At 47.9% G+C, this 21411-nt stretch overlaps 1 protein-coding gene across 2 annotated transcripts in view; it reads right to left on the minus strand.

Annotated features, from left to right (window-relative positions):
• Positions 1 to 3116: 3116 nt before the first annotated feature.
• Positions 3117 to 21411, minus strand: part of BROX (BRO1 domain and CAAX motif containing) — a 50953-nt gene continuing 32658 nt past the window's right edge. For both annotated transcript variants that reach the window (XM_075339102.1, XM_075339101.1), the window contains exons 11-13: positions 20375 to 20525; positions 16381 to 16540; positions 3117 to 5678 (exon numbers count right to left, since the gene is read on the minus strand). In XM_075339102.1, the coding sequence (XP_075195217.1) occupies positions 5592 to 5678; positions 16381 to 16540; positions 20375 to 20525 (398 nt within the window). In that variant the 3' untranslated portion in view covers positions 3117 to 5591. The remainder of the gene's footprint in view (positions 5679 to 16380; positions 16541 to 20374; positions 20526 to 21411) is intronic.

Genomic DNA, 21411 nt, shown 5'->3' on the forward strand with positions numbered 1-21411 from the left:
CTTGATGGGCACTTTTTGCATACCATATGGTCAAGCTCAATAGGGTTGAGATCTGGTGACTGGGCTGCCTCTCCCTTACAGATAGAATACCAGCTGCCGGCTTCTTCCCTAAATAGTTCATGCATAATTTGGAGGTGTGCATTGTCCTGTTGTAAGATGAAATTGGCTCCCAATTAAGCACTGTCCATAGGGCATGGCATGGCATGGCATTGCAAAATGGAGTGATAGCCTTCCTTATTCAAAATCCCTTTTACATTGTACAAATCTCCCACTTTACTAGCATCAAAGCAACCCCAGACCGTCACATTACCTCCACCATGCTTGACAGATGGCGTCAGGCACTCTTCCAGCATCTTTCAGTTGTTCTGCATCTCACAAACGTTCTTCTGTGTGATCCAAACACCTCAAACTTCAATTCGTTTGTCCATAACTCTTTTTTCCAATCTTCCTCTGTCCAATGTCTGTGTTCTTTTGCCAATATTAATCTTTTCCTTTTATTAGCCAGTCTCAGATATGGCTTTTTCTTTGCCACTCTACCCTGCAGGTCAGCATACCAGTCGCCTCTTCACTATAGACATTAACACTGGCGTCTTGCGGGTACTATTTAACGAAGCTGCCAGTTGAGGACCTGTGAGGCATTGACTTCTCAAATTAGACACTATAATGTACTTGTCTTGTCGCTCAGTTGTGCAGCATGGGCTCCCATTTCTCTTTCTACTCTGGTTAGAGCCTACACTGTGTGCAGAATTATTAGGCAAATGAGTATTTTGATCCCATGATACTTTTTATACATGTTGTCCTACTCCAAGCTGTATAGGCTTGAGAGCCAACTACCAATTAAGTAAATCAGGTGATGTGTATCTCTGTAATGAGGAGGGGTGCGGTGCAATGACATCAACACCCTATATAAGGGGTGCTTAATTATTAGGCAACTTCCTTTCCTTTAGCAAAATGGGTCAGAAGAGAGATTTGACGGGCTCTGAAAAGTCCAAAATTGTGAGATGTCTTGCAGAGGGATGCAGCAGTCTTGAAATTGCCAAACTTTTGAAGCGTGATCACCAAACAATCAAGTGTTTCATGGCAAATAGCGAACAGGGTCGCAAGAAGCGTGTTGGGTATAAAACCTGCAAAATAACTGCCCATGAAATGAGGAAATCAAGCGTGAAGCTGCCAAGATGCCATTTGCCACCAGTTTGGCCATATTTCAGAGCTGCAAGGTTACTGGAGTATCAAAAAGCACAAGGTGTGCCATACTCAGGGACATGGCCAAGGTAAGGAAGGAGGGATAACGACCACCTTTGAACAAGAAACATAAGATAAAACGTCAAGACTGGGCCAAGAAATATCTTAAGACTGATTTTTCAAAGGTTTTATGGACTGATGAAATGAGAGTGACTCCTGATGGGCCAGATGGATGGGCCAGAGGCCGGAGGCTGGATCAGTAAAGGGCAGAGAGCTACACTCCGACGCCAGCAAGGTGGACGTGGGGTACTAGTATGGGCTGGTATCATCAAAGATGAACTTGTGGGACCTTTTCGGGTTGAGGATGGAGTGAAGCTCAACTTCCAGACCTACTGCCAGTTTCTGGAAGACAACTTCTTCAAGCAGTGGTACAGGATGAAGTCGGTATCGTTAAAGAAAAACATGATTTTCATGCAGGACAATGCTCCATCACATGCATCCAACTACTCCATAGCGTGGCTGGCCTGTAAAGGTCTAAAAGATGAAAAAGAATGACATGGCCTTTTTGTTCACCTGATCTGAACCCCATAGAAAACCTGTGGTCCCTCATAAAATGTGAGATCTACAGGTAGGGAAAACAGTACACCTCTGGGAACAGTGTCTGGAGGCTGTGGTGGCTGCTGCACGCAATGTTGATCGTAAACAGATCAAGCAACTGACAGAATCTATGGATGGTCGGCTGCTGAGTGTCATAAGAAAGAAAGGGGGCTATATTGGTCACTAATTTTTTGGGGTTTTGGTTTTGCATGTCAGAAATGTTTACTTCTAAATTTTGTGCAGATATATTGGTTTTACCTGGTGAAAATAAACAAGTGAGATTTTGTTTTTATTAAGTTGCCTAATAATTCTGCACAGTAATAGTTACCCGCACAAACAGATATCCTGCTAAGATAGCCAAATCTAAAAAACCCCACTCCAACTTCCAAAAATATTAAGCTTTGATATTTATCTTTTGGGTTGAATGAGAAAATAGTTGTTGATCAATAATAAAAAAAAATCCTCTAAAATACAATACGTAATGTGCCCATCCTTGTCCCCATCTTGTATTAATGTGCCCATCTTAATCCCCATCCTGTAGTAATGTGACCATTCTGGTGTTCTTGTAGTAATGTCCCCTTTTCTAGTCCCCCTTCTTGTGCTGTTCGTTCTCACCTTTCCTCCGTTTTGTTGCTGTCCTCTTTTCTGCTTTTTGCAGCTCACAAACCACTTGACGATCGTGGCCCCAATGCAGGGCCTCACTGCCGTCAGCGCTTTATTTCAGTTCAATGTATTGTCGTCGCCGCAAAGCAACACGCTCTCTGCACAGCTCCACTAATGTCATACACTGCCATCAGCTGCTGGCCTCTGAATTAAAGCGCTTACAGCAGCAGCAACCCCGTCTGGGATCGTCAAGCTCTCAAGCAGCAGCCTCGGGTGCGTGTTTGAAACCGCTGCTCTTGCGCATCTGTTGGAGCCAAAAATATTACAAGACCCCATCTTTTTTTTGGGGATACAAGGTAATCAGGCACGGATTTTCATAATAACAGTTTACAGTAAGCGCCCTCTAGTGGTTGGTGCAGACATCTTACTTGCGATCTTGCAAATTATCAGTATTGTACAGACCAAAGTGGCAGTTTATGATCACCTGCAGAGCTGTATTCACAATTCTGCTAGCTGCATGTCAGAATCATTGCTTAGCTGAGTTTATCATGTTCAACACTCTGATATAGTTTGTTTTCTCCATGAACATAGATTTGCTGAACAACACGAGGCGGCAAGAAATAATGTGAGACCTTGCATCCGGAGTGTTCACGGAAAAGCAGCAAAATGATGAATGGAGAAAACCAGGAATTACACATGGACTGCAATTAGAAGATCACACTCTTAATACGCCATTAGTTGTAAGTAAAGATTTATTATTTTATTATTTATTACCTTTTATATTCTATTCTTGAAAAACAAAAACAGCTCAAATATTCTCCAGACGTCATGTAAACTTCGTGTGTACAGGAGAGGGTTAATGTATATACTTCTATATATACAAGGGATAACTGCAGGCACTGCTGTACATACTGTATATACTCTATATATACACACAAGGCGTTACATACACATATAGCTGTGCCATAGATTTCATCTCCATTCCGACAGTTGATGGCGGCTGGATGTCGCTGCATATATTGGACGCCCAGAAATCCCATGAACGAGGCTCTGAAATGCCCCTTTTTGTATCTATGCCCTATTCATTGTCTATGGGACTGCCGGAGACCGCCAAGTGCTGTACTCCGCTATCCCCGACAGCCCCATAGAAAATGAGTGGACCTACTCCAGTGTAATGAGGCATTGCAGAGAACTTGTTCTGGGATTGTTGAGGGTCCCGGCTTTCACTGGATAATTCTTTGTCAAGTTGGGACAACCCCTTTAAGGCCACTAGGCACATGAAAACATTAAAGTTGCCCATTTTGTTTGGGTCAGCAAGAAATCTCCATGGGGCCTCCAAACTGACGAGGTACAGAAGGATTAGGGCTTTATACATTTTACCACCCAATTCTTTAGATTTTTAGGGAGATGAGCCGCCACCGCAAGTGTTTGCCAGCAGCTACCTCCCCCCTCCCAATTCAGAGCACATGCATGCTTGACCAAACTGGGCGTGCATGTGTGTGAGGGTAGGGTTAAGAAGAAAAAAAAAAGATTGGGGGAAGTCGGGAGAGAAAGCTTTTATCCGAACGTTTGTTAGCACAGCGTCTATGGCTGTGGACTTATTGCCACGTGACATCTTCAGTAGTGAATCACACGTACCCTGTCGCACCATCGTACAGTATGTGCTCAACCAACCCTAAAAGGACCATTCGACCCAATTACATAGCAGCTGTCATTTCCCATCCTGGATACGATCTTCCAAAAAAAAAAAAAAAGAGCCCGACAGGTTGTGTGTGATATTTCCACTCTGTCTCATTTACTGCAATAAGGCTGAGCTGCAATACCAGGTACAGCCAGGGAGGGCGCTCTTTTCTGGTAGAAAACACCCATTTTCTCATTTCAAATAACTGGTCCAATTCTACAGCATGGTTTTTTGGAAATGCTGCATCGTGTCGTTCCTCTGTTATTTCTCCTGTAAACTTTAAACTGTTACCACTGCCCCTTCTCAATAGTCACTGGGCTGTATTTAGGGACGCACCCCACTCACAAGAGGAATAGTAACACTACAGATTTGCAGGATCCCGGGCCATCAGGCAGATCCGTGCTCTGTGGCCACTAAGGAGGCTCCCGAATCTCTTACATTTCTGGAATTTGCGGCACAGGTTGGTGTGATGTCATCGCTGCAGCATGACATCACACCAGCTCTGGCTAATTAAAAGCCGAATATGGGATCCCAGCATGTAAGAGATTCGGGAGCTTCCCAACCAGCAGCCACAGACTACCGACATTGGCCGATGGACCAGGGCTCCACGAATCTATCTGCTCATTTCTAACAATTTTTTGTCAATTTCTAAATTTTCAGGAATTTTGGCTTGGAATATATGAGGAGACTAGCTGCTATGATGTCTCCCACACACAGGCATGAGGGATTCCTGCTCACTATGTAGCAAATGTTTAAAAGCAGCAGCACGGGGGACACCATACAGCAGCACGGGGGACACCGTACAGCAGCACGGGGGACACCGTACAGCAGCACGGGGGACACCGTACAGCAGCACGGGGGACACCGTACAGCAGCACGGGGGACACCGTACAGCAGCACGGGGGACACCGTACAGCAGCACGGGGGACACCGTACAGCAGCACGGGGGACACCGTACAGCAGTACTGAGCAGTGTAGCTGTGAATACAGCACTAGGACACGATATACACTTACTAAAAAGCATGGCAGTCTGTCTTGTCTGAGCAAGACTGATTTTAGCAATTTCTCAGGAACTATTCTAAGAAATTATTAAAATTGTTATTTCATGGGGAACACAGGATTTATCAGAATAGACTTGTCAGGCGAGACGAGGAGTGCGGCTGTAACCATGCAGTATTCAAAGCCGCCCCTCATTTACTATTGATTGTAATTACACACAGCGTGTTTTGTGCAAGCTGCAAAATGAAGTTAGTGAAGGGTTATGGCTGGAGATCTGTCAGTTCTGACTACAGAGAGGTTCATCTCCCCCCAGGAGGAGAAGAACACCCATTATTAGGGAAGGTGCTTATCTATCCCCAGCACAGGAGGGATGAGACCGTGTCCAAGTCTTAAATCCAGTAGATGAAAATGGGGGATGTCTTAAGGTAAATCAGATCTCTTCACCTCCAGGAGTAAAAGATCGGGGAGTCGTCATCATGAAGGGTCCTGGATTTTGGCGTTTACGGATAGTAGTGGTTCCTTCGGTGCATTAGGAGATCTGACAGCCGCTGTCTTTCTGGGGCTTTATGTCCGGTTCCTTCATTGGCTTCACCTCTTCTTCTTTCTTCGGTTTGGCCTGAAGAATAAAGAAACATCAACGTGACGTGCATCCAACCTTAGGCGGGCTTTGCACGTTGCGACATCGCAAGCCGATGCTGCGATGTCGCACGCGATAGTCCCCGCCCCCGTCGCAGGTACGATATCGTGTGATAGCTGGCTTAGCGAACATTATCACTACACCAGCTTCACATGCACTCACCTGCCCTGCGACCGTCGCTCTGGCCGGCGACCCGCCTCCTTCCTAAGGGGGCGGGTCGTGCGGCGTCATAGAGACGTCACACGGCAGGCGGCCAATAGCGGTGGAGGGGCAGAGATGAGCAGGATGTAAACATCCCGGCCACCTCCTTCCTTCCGCATTGTGGCCGGCGGCAGGTAAGCTGATGTTCCTCGCTCCTGCAGCTTCACACACAGCGATGTGTGCTGCCGCAGGAACGAGGAACAACATCGTACCCTGTCGCGGCACCGGCATTATGGAAATGTCGGAGGTTGCAACGATGATACGATAACGACGTTTTAGCGCTCGTTCATCGTATCATCTAGGATTTACACACTACGACATCGCAAGTGACGCCGGATGTGCGTCACTTTCGATTTGACCCCACCGACATCGCACCTGCGATGTCGTAGTGTGCAAAGCCGCCGTTAGAGTACCTGACGCTTTCACTCTTTTCCCCCACTAATCTATAGTGTAGGCAAAGAAAGAAAACTTGTCCATTAAACTGTATATAGCGTCTCAAAATCTCCGCACAAAAATACAAAAAAAGGTATTAGAGGTTTATACTGAGGGATCATACAGCATAGAGAGCGTCAGACAGCTATTACAAATGACTTGTCAATATAGGCTGTGATGTGTGTGTATAGGAGGGATAATCTTCTGGCCACTTGCATCCCGCATTTTTCCCTGTGCAGGCTCTATCTGTTCTTTTATTTCAGTTCTCTTTGAACTGGTGGGGGGAAAGTAGCTGTCATCATGTGTCATATAAAAGGGAGCGCATGTGAAGGGTCTGGGAGATAACGGTGAGGAGGAGAAAAAGAATCTGCTCACCTGATGTGGTTGTGCAGCCCTCGCACAACCACGGTATAAGACGGGAGTGTGGTGTCCATCCAGGGAAGCTGATTCCTGAAAAGCTGGTCACCTGACATGTCACTGGGCGTCTCTGGTAGTCTGACCTCCGTATCAAGCAGCTCTTGCCGTGAACCCACAGAGGGGAAGATCAGCAGTATAGTATAGAAGCACGGTCTGATAGAGCGCTAAGGAGGCCACAGTATTGAATTAATTTTTGTAGAATTTATTGTTTTCTATCAGCCACAACGCGTTTCGATATACACAATATCTTCATCAGGTGGATATCCACCTGATGAAGATATTGTGTATATCGAAACGCGTTGTGGCTGATAGAAAACAAATTCTACAAAAATTAATTCAATACTGTGGCCTCCTTAGCGCTCTATCAGACCGTGCTTCTATACTTTACTATCATGTGTCGTATACACACAGACACGAGGGATTCCTGATCTTTTGTCCTAATGTAGCAAATGTTTAAAAGCAGCAGCATGGAGGATATTATACAGCCGTACTGAGCAGCGTAGCTGTGACTCCAGCTCTAGAGTAAGAGAGTTACTAAATATCAGCAGCAGGATCTTTATGCCTCTCACTCTGCTCCCTTAACTAATAAGCAGCTGTAATCTGCAGTGTCTATGGGCTTCCCCCCACCATTACTAATCGTGTTTGTAAAAAGTGAGACAGAAAAATCCTTTATTTAAAAAACAAAAACACCCTTTTTTCTCCAACTTCTTAACCCTCCAAACACCCCTGCAGGTTCGACGTAATCCACACCATGCCAATCCTATCTCTGCTACATCTGAGGTTGCATTGTGCAGTCACATTAGCAAATGCGACCGAGCACTGTGGCGTCAGGAACACACTGACGGAGCTGTAGCTGTGAGAGGTGACGTCAGTGAGTTTACCTGAGGTCACATCTGGAGGTTTCCACAGTACCCCAGCTTTGACCATAAGTGAACTCACCTGAGGCGAACTCATTGCCAGATCATTGGATTAAGCTATGTGCACTTTAAGTATTTGGTTGCAGAAAATCTGCATGTCCTGGTAGAAAAACACACTAAAAACGTGATGCAGTTTAGGTGCATTTTTCTTCCAGAAGATGGAGAGTTGGTGCCGAAATCTGCATCTCCTGGCAGAAAAACGAGTTAAAAATCGAATTGCGTTTTTTTTGTTGACTTTTTCTGCCAGGAGATGCAGATTTTGTGCATTAATTTCTGCAACACATTTTTTCATCTCCCAAGCGTCAAAACCGCATTGCGTTTTTTGCGTGTTTTTCTGCCAGGAGATGCTGATTTCTCTAACAAATTTCTGCATCTCCAGATAGAAATAAGCGTCATCACCACATTGCATTTTTGGTGAATTTTTTTTTCTACCAGGAGATGCAGATTTTCTGCAAGCAAATACGCAGTATGTGCATATAACTTAAAGGGAACCAATCACCAGGATTTTCGTATAAAACATAAAGCCAGTGCTATACTGGCACTATCAGGCTGATTATCTACATACCTGTAGTGGTCAACTCGGATGTTTAAGTTTCGTAAATCCAAAAAAAGTAAAGTTTATAAAATTAGCCGGTTGTTGAGTGACAGCAGCTGAGGAGGAGATAATATATTCATAGTTATCCCCTCCCCCTGTTAGAATTAGCATAAGTATTATACAAATGATTCACTTTGTCTATTGCAGGACCTGTGTGAGGTCATACCCATGTGACCTGGTATCCAGCTTTGTTGGCTGAGGCCCCGCCCTTTCTGGTCACATGGGAATGACCTCTCACAGGTCCTGCAATAGACAAAATGAATTGTTTGCATAATAAATATGCCAATTCTAACAGGGGGAGGTGAAAACTCTGAATACATTATCTGCTCCTCAGCTGCTGTCAGTCAACAAGCAGCTAATTTTATAAACTTTACTTTTTTGGATTTCAAAACCTAAACATCCGAGCTGACCACTACAGGTATGTATAGCACTGGCTTTAGCTTATATACGAAAATTCTGGTGATTGCTTCCCTTTAAACTGGTAATCCGGCATTGAGTTAACCTGAGGTCACAACTGGAGTAAAGTGTGAACCACCAGCTGTTACCTCAGGTGAACTCACGAACACCACAGCTGCGGCTCTATCAGTGTGTCCCTGACGCCGCAGTGCTTGGTTGCATTTTCTAATGTGACCACCCAACTGCAACGTCAGATGTAGCAGAGCCAGGATTTTTGTGGTGTGGATTAAGTTGCATTTGCATGACTGTTTTGGAGGTTAATTGGAGAAAGGGTTATTGGTTTTTCTTTTTAATAAAAGATTTTTCACTGTGTTTTGTGTTTACTTACACGATTAGCAATGGCAGGGGGTCTCATAGATTTTTTGACAAATCACAGCTGTTATTAATTACATATCCCGATTGCCTCCTTTCCAGGGCAATCGGGATGTGCAAGGTAAGTGCCAGGATTGGCGCATCTAATGATTGTGCCAGTTTTGGGGTGGGTGCAGTCTGCTATTTTTAGGCTGGGGAGGGCCCAATAACTGGAGTTTTCCAGCCTGAGAATACCAGCCTCCAACTGTCCGCTTTATGTTGGCTGGGTATTAAAATTGGGGGGACTGCACTCTGTAAATTTAAAAAGGATGGAGTGGAGTGTAAAAATAAATAATTATAAAAATTGGCGTAGGGTCCCTCCATATTTTGATACCCAGCCAAGATAACGCACACAGCTGGGGGCTGCAGTCTCCTGCTCTCTGCTTTATCTGTGCTGGGTATCAAAATATGGGGAGACCCTACGACAATTTTTACAACTATTTATTTTTACACTCCACTTCGGGGACCCAGACAACTAGTGTGAGGGCAACCAATAACAGACGTTGTCAGAGAGGGTGGGCGGGGGGAAGCAGTGAATATTCATGAGATTTTATGAGCGGACCTGGAAGCACAGTGACAGCAGGGTGAAAACTCAGTAAGTATCATTGTCCTGCTTTAATCCTTTTTTCTAAACTTTTTTTTTTAATCCAGGTGGCCGAACCCCAACAGTAACACGGACTTTCCTGAGAAGTTTGTGTTCGAGTTCCGGACACTGGATGTCTAGTACGGACCCCGAACTTTACAGTTCAGGTTTGCCCATCATTAGTCCTAACAAAAGAAGGGAATTTTGTTACTTACCGTAAATTCCTTTTCTTCTAGCTCTTATTGGGAGACCCAGACGATTGGGGTATAGCTACTGCCCTCTGGAGGCCACACAAAGCACTACATTAAAAGTGCAAGGCCCCTCCCCCTCTGGCTATACCCCCCCCGTGGTATCACGGGTTCTCCAGTTTTAGTGCCAAAGCAAGAAGGAGGAAGCCAATAACTGGTTTAAACAAATTAACTCCGAATAACATCGGAGAACTGAAAAACCGTTCAACATGTGTACCCGCAAACAACAAAAAAACATCCCGAAGGACAACAGGGCGGGTGCTGGGTCTCCCAATAAGAGCTAGAAGAAAAGGAATTTACGGTAAGTAACAAAATTCCCTTCTTCTTCAGCGCTCTATTGGGAGACCCAGACGATTGGGACGTCCAAAAGCTGTCCCTGGGTGGGTAAAGAAATACCTCATGTTAGAGCTGCAAAACAGCCCTCCCCTACGGGGGTGTCACTGCCGCCTGCAGGACTCTTCTACCTAAGCTGGCATCCGCCGAAGCATAGGTATGCACCTGATAATGCTTGGTGAAAGTGTGCAGACTGGACCAGGTAGCTGCCTGGCACACCTGTTGAGCCGAAGCCTGGTGACGTAATGCCCAGGACGCACCCACGGCTCTGGTTGAGTGGGCTTTTAGCCCTGAAGGAACCGGAAGCCCCGCAGAACGGTAGGCCTCTAGAATTGGTTCTTTGATCCATCGAGCCAGGGTGGCTTTAGAAGCCTGCAACCCCTTGCGCGGACCAGCGACAAGGACAAAAAGTGCATCGGCACGGCGCATGGGCGCCGTGCGGGAAATGTAGATTCTGAGTGCTCTCACCAGATCTAGCAAACGTAAGTCCTTTTCATACCGGTGAACCGGATGAGGACAAAAAGAAGGCAAGGATATATCCTGATTAAGATGAAAAGAGGATACGACCTTAGGGAGAAACTCCGGAATAGGGCGCAGCACTACCTTGTCCTGGTGGAACACCAGGAAGGGAGCCTTGGATGACAGAGCTGCCAGCTCAGACACTCGCCGAAGCGATGTGATCGCAACAAGAAACGCCACTTTCTGTGACAGCCGAGAAAAGGAAACTTCCTTCAGAGGCTCGAAGGGCGGCTTCTGGAGAGCAACTAGTACCCTGTTCAGATCCCATGGATCTAACGGCCGCTTGTACGGGGGCAAAATATGACAGACCCCCTGCAGGAACGTGCGCACCTTAGAAAGACGTGCTAGACGCTTCTGAAAAAACACGGATAGTGCCGAAACTTGCCCTTTAAGGGAGCTGAGCGACAAGCCCTTTTCTAACCCCGATTGCAGGAAGGAAAGAAACTTGGGCAATGCAAATGGCCAGGGAGACACTCCCTGAGCAGAGCACCAGGATAAGAAAATCTTCCACGTTCTGTGGTAGATCTTAGCCGAATTCGACTTTCTAGCTTGTCTCATTGTGGCAACGACTCCTTGAGATAATCCTGCAGATGCTAGGATCCAGGACTCAATGGCCACACAGTCAGGTTCAGGGCCGCAGAATTCTGATGGAAAAACGGCCCTTGGGACAGTAAGTCTGGTCGGTCTGGCAGTGACCACGGTCGACCGATCGTGAGATGCCACAGATCCGGATACCACGACCTCCTCGGCCAGTCTGGAGCGACGAGTATGATGCGGCTGCACTCGGATCTGATCTTGCGTAGCACTCTGGGCAAGAGCGCCAGAGGCGGAAACACGTATGGGAGCTGAAACTGCGACCAATCTTGAACCAAGGCGTCTGCCGCCAGAGCTCTTTGATCGCGCGACCTCGCCATGAATGCCGGGACCTTGTTGTTGTGCCGGGATGCCATTAGGTCGACGTCCGGCACTCCCCAGCGGCGACAGATTTCCTGAAACACGTCCGGGTGAAGGGACCATTCCCCTGCGTCCATGCCCTGGCGACTGAGGAAGTCTGCTTCCCAGTTTTCTACGCCTGGGATGTGAACCGCGGATATGGTGGATGCTCTGTCCTCCACCCACATTAGAATGCGCCGGACTTCTTGGAAGGCTTGCCGACTGCGCGTCCCTCCTTGGTGGTTGATGTATGCCACCGCTGTGGAGTTGTCCGATTGGATTCGGATCTGCTTTCCTTCCAGCCACTGTTGGAAGGCCAGTAGAGCAAGATACACTGCTCTGATCTCCAGAACATTGATCTGAAGGGTGGACTCCTGCGGAGTCCACGTCCCCTGAGCCCTGTGGTGGAGAAATACTGCTCCCCACCCTGACAGACTCGCATCTGTCGTGACTACTGCCCAGGATGGGGGCAGGAAGGATCTTCCCTGAGACAATGAGGTGGGAAGGAGCCACCATTGTAGGGAGTCCTTGGCCGTCTGGGAAAGCGAGACTTTCCTGTCCAGGGACGTTGACCTCCCGTCCCATTGGCGGAGAATGTCCCATTGAAGTGGGCGCAGATGAAACTGCGCAAAGGGAACTGCTTCCATGGCTGCCACCATCTTCCCTAGGAAATGCATGAGGCGCCGCAAGGGATGCAACTGGCCCTGCAGAAGAGATTGCACCCCTGTCTGTAGTGACCGCTGCTTGTTCAGCGGAAGCTTCACTATCGCTGCTAGAGTATGAAACTCCATGCCAAGATACGTTAGTGATTGAGTCGGTGATAGGATCGACTTTGGAAAGTTGATGATCCATCCGAAAGACTGTAGGGTCTCCAGCGTAGCATTCAGGCTGTGCTGACATGTCTCTTGAGAGGGAGCTTTGACCAATAAATCGTCTAGGTAAGGGATCACCGAGTGTCCCTGAGAGTGCAAGACTGCTACCACCGCCGCCATGACCTTGGTGAAGACCCGTGGGGCTGTCGCCAGACCAAATGGCAGAGCTACGAACTGAAAATGGTCGTCTCCTATCACAAAACGTAGAAAACGTTGATGTTCTGTAGCAATTGGCACGTGGAGATAAGCATCTTTGATGTCTATTGAGGCAAGGAAGTCTCCTCTGGACATTGAGGCAATGACAGAACGCAGGGTTTCCATCCGGAACTTCCTGGCGTGCACATGTTTGTTGAGCCGTTTTAGGTCCAGAACAGGACGGAACGAGCCGTCCTTTTTTGGAACCACAAAGAGATTGGAGTAAAACCCTTGCCCTTGTTCCTGAGGAGGGACTGGGATCACCACTCCTTCCGCTCTTAGGGAGTCCACCGCCTGCAGCAGAGCATCTGCTCGGTCTGGATGTGGGGAGGTTCTGAAGAACCGAGCTGGAGGACGAGAATTGAACTCGATTCTGTACCCGCGAGACAAAATGTCCGTCACCCACCGGTCTTTGACCTGTGACATCCAAATGCCGGAAAAGCGGGAGAGCCTGCCCCCGACCGGCGATGCGGAGGGAGGGGGCTGGAAGTCATGAGGTAGCCGCTTTGGAAGCGGTACCTCCATTTGCTTTCTTGGGGCGCGTGTGAGCCCGCCACGAATCTGAGTTTCTTTGCGTCCTCTGAGTCCCTTTGGACGAGGTAAATGGTGTCTTGCCCGAACCTCGAAAGGACTGAAACCTCTGCTGCCACTTTTTCTGCTGAGGTTTGGTTGTTCTGGGTTGTGGTAAAGAGGAGTCTTTACCCTTGGACTGCTTAATGATATCAGCCAATGGCTCGCCAAACAGTCTATCTCTAGATAAAGGCAAACTGGTTAAACATTTTTTGGAACCAGCATCTGCTTTCCAGTCCTTTAACCACAAGGCTCTGCGCAAAACTACCGAATTGGCGGACGCCATTGAGGTGCGACTGGTAGATTCTAGGACCGCATTGATAGCGTAAGACGCAAACGCCGACATCTGCGTGGTAAGGTGCGCCACTTGCGGCACTGCTGGATGTATGATAGCATCCACTTTTGCTAAGCCAGCTGAAATAGCCTGGAGTGCCCATACGGCTGCGAATGCCGGAGCAAACGACGCGCCGATAGCTTCATAGACAGACTTTAACCAAAGGTCCATCTGTCTGTCATTGGCATCTTTAAGTGAAGCGCCATCCTCCACTGCAACTATGGACCTAGCTGCGAGTTTGGAAATCGGGGGGTCTACCTTTGGACACTGTGTCCAGCGCTTGACCACCTCAGGGGGGAAAGGGAAACGCGTATCTTTAGATCGTTTAGAGAAACGCCTTTCTGGGTGAGCGTCGTGCTTCTGGATTGATTCTCTGAAGTCAGCGTGATCCAACAAAGCACTCAATTTACGCTTGGGATAAAGGAAACGAAACTTCTCCTGCTCCGCAGCCGCCTCTTCTGCTGAAGGGGCTGGGGGAGAAATATCCAACAGCCTATTGATGGCTGAGATAAGGTCGTTTACCATGGCATCCCCATCAGGGGTATCCAGGTTGAGAGGGGTTCCAGGAATGGATTCCTGATCACTCTCATCAGACACATCACAGGGAGACTGATTGCGCTGAGACCCTGAGCAGTGTGATGACGTCGAGGGTCTTTCCCAGCGAGCTCGCTTAGGGTGGCTGGGGCTATCATCTGAGTCATAATCCTCGGCCTGTGAAGCCGGGGACCCCCCTGTGGGCTGGATTAATTCCAAGTGAGGGGGACCTGAGGACAGAGGCCTCGCCGTGCCCAAAGACTGAGCCCCATGCATAGATTGCAAGGTTTCAAGGATTTTTGCCATAGACACAGACATATTATCAGCAAAAACTGCAAAGTCTGTCCCTGTCACCGGGGCAGAACTTACAAGCGTCTCAGCCTGGGTCACTACCTCTCCTGACTCCGGCTGGCGAAGCAGCACCGGGTCGGAGCATTGCACACAATGGGGGTCATCGGAGCCTGCTGGTAGATTAGCCCCACATGCAGCACACGCAGTATACACAGCCCTAGCCTTGGCAGCCTTGCGTTTTGAGGATGGCATGTTGTTGCTTCCACAGAGGGATCTGGGAGATGCAGCCAGAAGCGACCTCACAGTGCAAGAAATACAATATCTCTATATCCTACACAGTACACCGATACACCGTGAGGCACTAGAGGGACCAGCACAGAAAAATCGCTTACCGCCCGCTTAAAAAGCGGGTGTGTGGTCGCCAGATAGCCCCTAGTCCAGGTCTCCCAGAGCCTTGCGTCCTTCCTCCAGCCAGACTGCATGTAATGGCTGCCGGCGTCCTGAGAGAGAAGGGGGGCGGGCCCTGGGCGTTCCTGGCTAAGAGCGGGAAGCCTGCTTCCCTCTGTGCCTAGTGTGAGGGCTGGAGCATGTAAATCAGGCTCCAGCCCTCGTCGCTGCTAGCGAACAGCGTCTCTCCCCTACCCTGAATGACAGGGTGGGGGCGGGAACGAATCGGAGCTGCCGGCGTCCTAGGCCCAAAAAGCCGGGGACTCAATTTATAACCGCCGCCGCCGTAAAAGCGCGGACGGCGGATCCCCGGCGCACCACAAGTCACAGCAGCGCCGCCCGGTCCAGAGGGGGTCGGCGCTGCGTTCCCATACACAAAAAATCCCCCAGTAATCTGTAGGGACACTAACTCCAACGTTGCGGTCCCCGGCGCACTACAACACCCAGCCAGCCCGGAGTGTGTCTGTGCCTGCCGGGGACACAGAGTACCTGTATGATGCAGGGCCTGTCCCTGATCGTACTCCTGCTCCGTCTCCATCAGGTTCTAATGGGTCTGTGGATGGAGCCCGGCGTCAGAGCTGAGAGGCCGGCAGGATCCCACTTCCACAGAGCCCTACCAGGGGATGTGGAAGGAAAACAGCATGTCAGGCTCCAGCCCTGTACCAGCAATAGGTACCTCAACCTTACAACACCATCCAGGGGTGAGAAGGGAGCATGCTGGGGACACTATATGTGTCCTCTTTTCTTCCATCCGAAATAGTCAGCAGCTACTGCTGACTAAAAACTGTGGAGCTATGCATGGAATGTCTGACCTCCTTCGCACACAAAGCTAAAACTGGAGAACCCGTGATACCACGGGGGGGGTATAGCCAGAGGGGGAGGGGCCTTGCACTTTTAATGTAGTGCTTTGTGTGGCCTCCAGAGGGCAGTAGCTATACCCCAATCGTCTGGGTCTCCCAATAGAGCGCTGAAGAAAAAAAATATGTTTCAAAAATTGTGCTGATGTGAAGAAAAAATGTGGGAAATGTTATTTATTAACTATTTTATGTGACATAAGTCTAGTTTAAAAGGCGTAAAATTTGAAAATTGCGAAATTTCTCAGTAACAGAGGAACGGACTTTCTACCTAAAGGTGTGGACAGACTTGTCTCTGTAGGAGCTACATGCACATATACACATATTCGGGGATGAATCTTGCTGACAGATTCCCTTTAAAGATAAACTATATTTTGCTTTACTAAACTATTATCGTGTTACCCAAAAAACAAGCCCTCATACAGCCGTATTGATGGATAGATATAAAAGTTACATCTCTGGGAAGCTATAAATCAGCATTGGTGAGCCGGGGATGACGGGGCACTTGCCGCTTTGTAAACTACAGTGTGACGTACAAACCAGTGTAAAACCTGCCATAAACTATAAAGGGCAGCATCAGATGAATGCCGGGGTCTTACACTGTCGTCCTTTGGCCTCTTTGTAAGGTCGAATCCTGCCTGTGTCTCTGGGGTCCACAGTGGGCTCATAGCCGGCAACTCAAAAGGGACGGGCTGCACCAGACCATAATTTGCCTTTAGCTCCAATTCTGGAGCCTCTGGAGGAACCTTCTGGAAGTAACTGAAATATACAGTGAATATTAGTGTTTTATTGGCAGCTTGTACTGAGGGGTATATGATGACATCACTGCCTTCCTGGCCTCAGAGGTATATGATGACATCACTGCCTTCCTGGCCTCAGAGGTATATGATGACATCACAGCCTTCCTGGCCTCAGAGGTATATGATGACATCACTGCCTTCCTGGCCTCAGAGGTATATGATGACATCACTACGTTCCTGGCCTCAGAGGTATATGGTGACATCACTGCCTTCCTGGCCTCAGAGGTATATGATGACATCACTACCTTCCTGGCCTCAGAGGTATATGATGACATCACAGCCTTCCTGGCCTCAGAGGTATATGATGACATCACTGCCTTCCTGGTCTCAGAGGTATATGATGACATCACTGCCTTCCTAGCCTCAGAGGTATATGATGACATCACTGCCTTCCTGGCCTCAGAAGTATATGATGACATCACTGCCTCCCTGGCCTCAGAGGTATATGGTGACATCACTGCCTTCCTGGCCTCAGAGGTATATGACGACATCACTGCCTTCCTGGCCTCAGAGGTATATGACGACATCACACCATTCCTGGCCTCAGAGGTATATGATGACATCACTACCTTCCTGGCTTCAGAGGTATATGATGACATCACTACCTTCCTGGCCTCAGAGGTATATGAGGACATCACTACCTTCCTGGCCTCAGAGGTATATGATGACATCACTACGTTCCTGGCTTCAGAGGTATATGATGACATCACATCCTTCCTGGCTTCAGAGGTATATGATGACATCACATCCTTCCTGGCCTCAGAGGTATATGATGACATCACTACCTTCCTGGCCTCAGAGGTATATGATGACATCACTACCTTCCTGGCCTCAGAGGTATATGATGACATCACTACCTTCCTGGCCTCAGAGGTATATGATGACATCACTACCTCCCTGGCCTCAGAGGTATATGATGACATCACAGCCTTCCTGACCTCAGAGGTATATGATGACATCACTGCCTTCCTGACCTCAGAGGTATATGGTGACATCACTGCCTTCCCGGCCTCAGAGGTATATGATGACATCACTACATTCCTGGCCTCAGAGGTATATGGTGACATCACTGCCTTCCTGGCCTCAGAGGTATATGATGACATCACTACCTTCCTGGCCTCAGAGGTATATGGTGACATCACTGCCTTCCTGGCCTCAGAGGTATATGATGACATCACTACATTCCTGGCCTCAGAGGTATATGATGACATCACTGCCTTCCTGGCCTCAGAGGTATATGATGACATCACTACCTTCCTGGCCTCAGAGGTATATGATGACATCACTACCTTCCTGGCCTCAGAGGTATATGGTGACATCACTGCCTTCCTGGCCTCAGAGGTATATGATGACATCACACCATTCCTGGCCTCAGAGGTATATGACGACATCACAGCCTTCCTGGCCTCAGAGGTATATGATGACATCACTGCCTTCCCGGCCTCAGAGGTATATGATGACATCACACCATTCCTGGCCTCAGAGGTATATGATGACATCACTACCTTCCTGGCCTCAGAGGTATATGGTGACATCACTACGTTCCTGGCCTCAGAGGTATATGATGACATCACTACATTCCTGGCCTCCGAGGTATATGATGACATCACTACGTTCCTGGCCTCAGAGGTATATGGTGACATCACTGCCTTCCCGGCCTCAGAGGTATATGATGACATCACTACATTCCTGGCCTCAGAGGTATATGGTGACATCACTGCCTTCCCGGCCTCAGAGGTATATGATGACATCACTACATTCCTGGCCTCAGAGGTATATGATGACATCACTACATTCCTGGCCTCAGAGGTATATGATGACATCACTGCCTTCCTGGCCTCAGAGGTATATGATGACATCACTACCTTCCTGGCCTCAGAGGTATATGATGACATCACTACATTCCTGGCCTCAGAGGTATATGATGACATCACTGCCTTCCTGGCCTCAGAGGTATATGATGACATCACTACCTTCCTGGCCTCAGAGGTATATGATGACATCACTACCTTCCTGGCCTCAGAGGTATATGGTGACATCACTACGTTCCTGGCCTCAGAGGTATATGATGACATCACTGCCTTCCTGGCCTCAGAGGTATATGATGACATCACTACATTCCTGGCCTCAGAGGTATATGATGACATCACTACCTTCCTGACCTCAGAGGTATATGATGACATCACTACGTTCCTGGCCTCAGAGGTATATGATGACATCACTACATTCCTGGCCTCAGAGGTATATGATGACATCACTACGTTCCTGGCCTCAGAGGTATATGATGACATCACTACGTTCCTGGCCTCAGAGGTATATGATGACATCACTACCTTCCTGACCTCAGAGGTATATGATGACATCACTACGTTCCTGGCCTCAGAGGTATATGATGACATCACAGCCTTCCTGGCCTCAGAGGTATATGATGACATCACTACCTTCCTGACCTCAGAGGTATATGATGACATCACTGCCTTCCTGGCCTCAGAGGTATATGATGACATCACAGCCTCCTGGCCTCAGCAGTATATGATGACATCACTGCCTTCCTAGCCTCAGAGGTATATGATGACATCACAGCCTTCCTGGCCTCAGAGGTATATGATGACATCACTACGTTCCTGGCCTCAGAGGTATATGGTGACATCACTGCCTTCCCGGCCTCAGAGGTATATGATGACATCACTACATTCCTGGCCTCAGAGGTATATGGTGACATCACTGCCTTCCCGGCCTCAGAGGTATATGATGACATCACTACATTCCTGGCCTCAGAGGTATATGATGACATCACTACATTCCTGGCCTCAGAGGTATATGATGACATCACTGCCTTCCTGGCCTCAGAGGTATATGATGACATCACTACCTTCCTGGCCTCAGAGGTATATGATGACATCACTACATTCCTGGCCTCAGAGGTATATGATGACATCACTGCCTTCCTGGCCTCAGAGGTATATGATGACATCACTACATTCCTGGCCTCAGAGGTATATGATGACATCACTGCCTTCCTGGCCTCAGAGGTATATGATGACATCACTACCTTCCTGGCCTCAGAGGTATATGATGACATCACTACCTTCCTGGCCTCAGAGGTATATGGTGACATCACTACGTTCCTGGCCTCAGAGGTATATGATGACATCACTGCCTTCCTGGCCTCAGAGGTATATGATGACATCACTACATTCCTGGCCTCAGAGGTATATGATGACATCACTACCTTCCTGACCTCAGAGGTATATGATGACATCACTACGTTCCTGGCCTCAGAGGTATATGATGACATCACTACGTTCCTGGCCTCAGAGGTATATGATGACATCACTACATTCCTGGCCTCAGAGGTATATGATGACATCACTACGTTCCTGGCCTCAGAGGTATATGATGACATCACTACGTTCCTGGCCTCAGAGGTATATGATGACATCACTACCTTCCTGACCTCAGAGGTATATGATGACATCACTACGTTCCTGGCCTCAGAGGTATATGATGACATCACAGCCTTCCTGGCCTCAGAGGTATATGATGACATCACTACCTTCCTGACCTCAGAGGTATATGATGACATCACTGCCTTCCTGGCCTCAGAGGTATATGATGACATCACAGCCTCCTGGCCTCAGCAGTATATGATGACATCACTGCCTTCCTAGCCTCAGAGGTATATGATGACATCACAGCCTTCCTGGCCTCAGAGGTATATGATGACATCATTGCCTTTTGTCCTGGATGTGACAGATTTTCGGAGTTATCCTTTATGAAAGCTGTGACTTACATGAATCCATTTTCCCGCTGACATTTCTCGAGTGTATTCTTTAATTGTGCTCCCAGTTTCCTGAAGAAGATGTGTCCCGAGGGCTTCGCTGTGGTTCCTGGTCCTTTGGTTTGACCATATTCCTTACATAACGCCTCAGCCTTGCCATAGACTTAAGGAAAAGTAGAAAAAAAAAGTCACCCAGTCCTTAACTCTTATTCATAATGTGATATACCATCACTAGAACTATGTTTTTCTAAAGTCAATATTCCCAGAACTGATTTCATATGAAAAAGGGGGGAGGAGGGGGATGCAGCTGAAGTCTCACTCTCAGACAGTACGCTGTGAAACAGGACGCAAAAGTGGATGAATTTGGATTGTCCCAAACCAACAACTCGGAAAAGGGGCTGTCTGCTTTGGACAATCTGTTTTGTTTGAATGCCCCCCAAAATGTGCAGATTACAGGGTGTCCTGGCAATTAAAAGGGCGGTTTTAATTTAAAGAAAATATTTTTTTTTTCTCCCTAAACACATTACCTACCAGCAGAATAGGTGTTAAATGTATGATGCTGCAGCTATGAACTCTGCGACCTCCACTGATCCCGAGAATGGGGGTCCCAAAGTCCCCTGTGTGATGCAGTGGTGCGCACTCCCCGACCATTGCTCATACACTTATACAGTGCGTCCACCCATATCCTGTCCACCGCCATTAACTTGAGAACGGCGGCAGCTATAGGCATAGAAGTGGTGTCTAGGTATAGTAAAGTAGCCATGCACTACGCAATGAAACCACCTCTAGCGCCACCTGGTGGAAAACAACGGAGTTAACATTTTTATCTTGAAAACAGAACGAGATAGAGAAAAAAAAGTGAATTACAAAGTTGTAGGGCGTCATCAATTCAATACGAATCGACACCTTGCATACAGAAATGCTATGATTAGAACGTGTAAAACTCACAAGGCTGCGGACGTGAAGCGATACCTCATGGAGACCTTCCTACAAGTCATTGGGTATGGTGGCTGCGTGGAGTGGTCTCCGCTCACCTGACCTGACCTCAT

The sequence above is a fragment of the Anomaloglossus baeobatrachus genome, chromosome 3 (assembly GCF_048569485.1).
Source record: "Anomaloglossus baeobatrachus isolate aAnoBae1 chromosome 3, aAnoBae1.hap1, whole genome shotgun sequence".
NCBI classification, from domain to species: Eukaryota; Metazoa; Chordata; class Amphibia; order Anura; family Aromobatidae; genus Anomaloglossus; species Anomaloglossus baeobatrachus.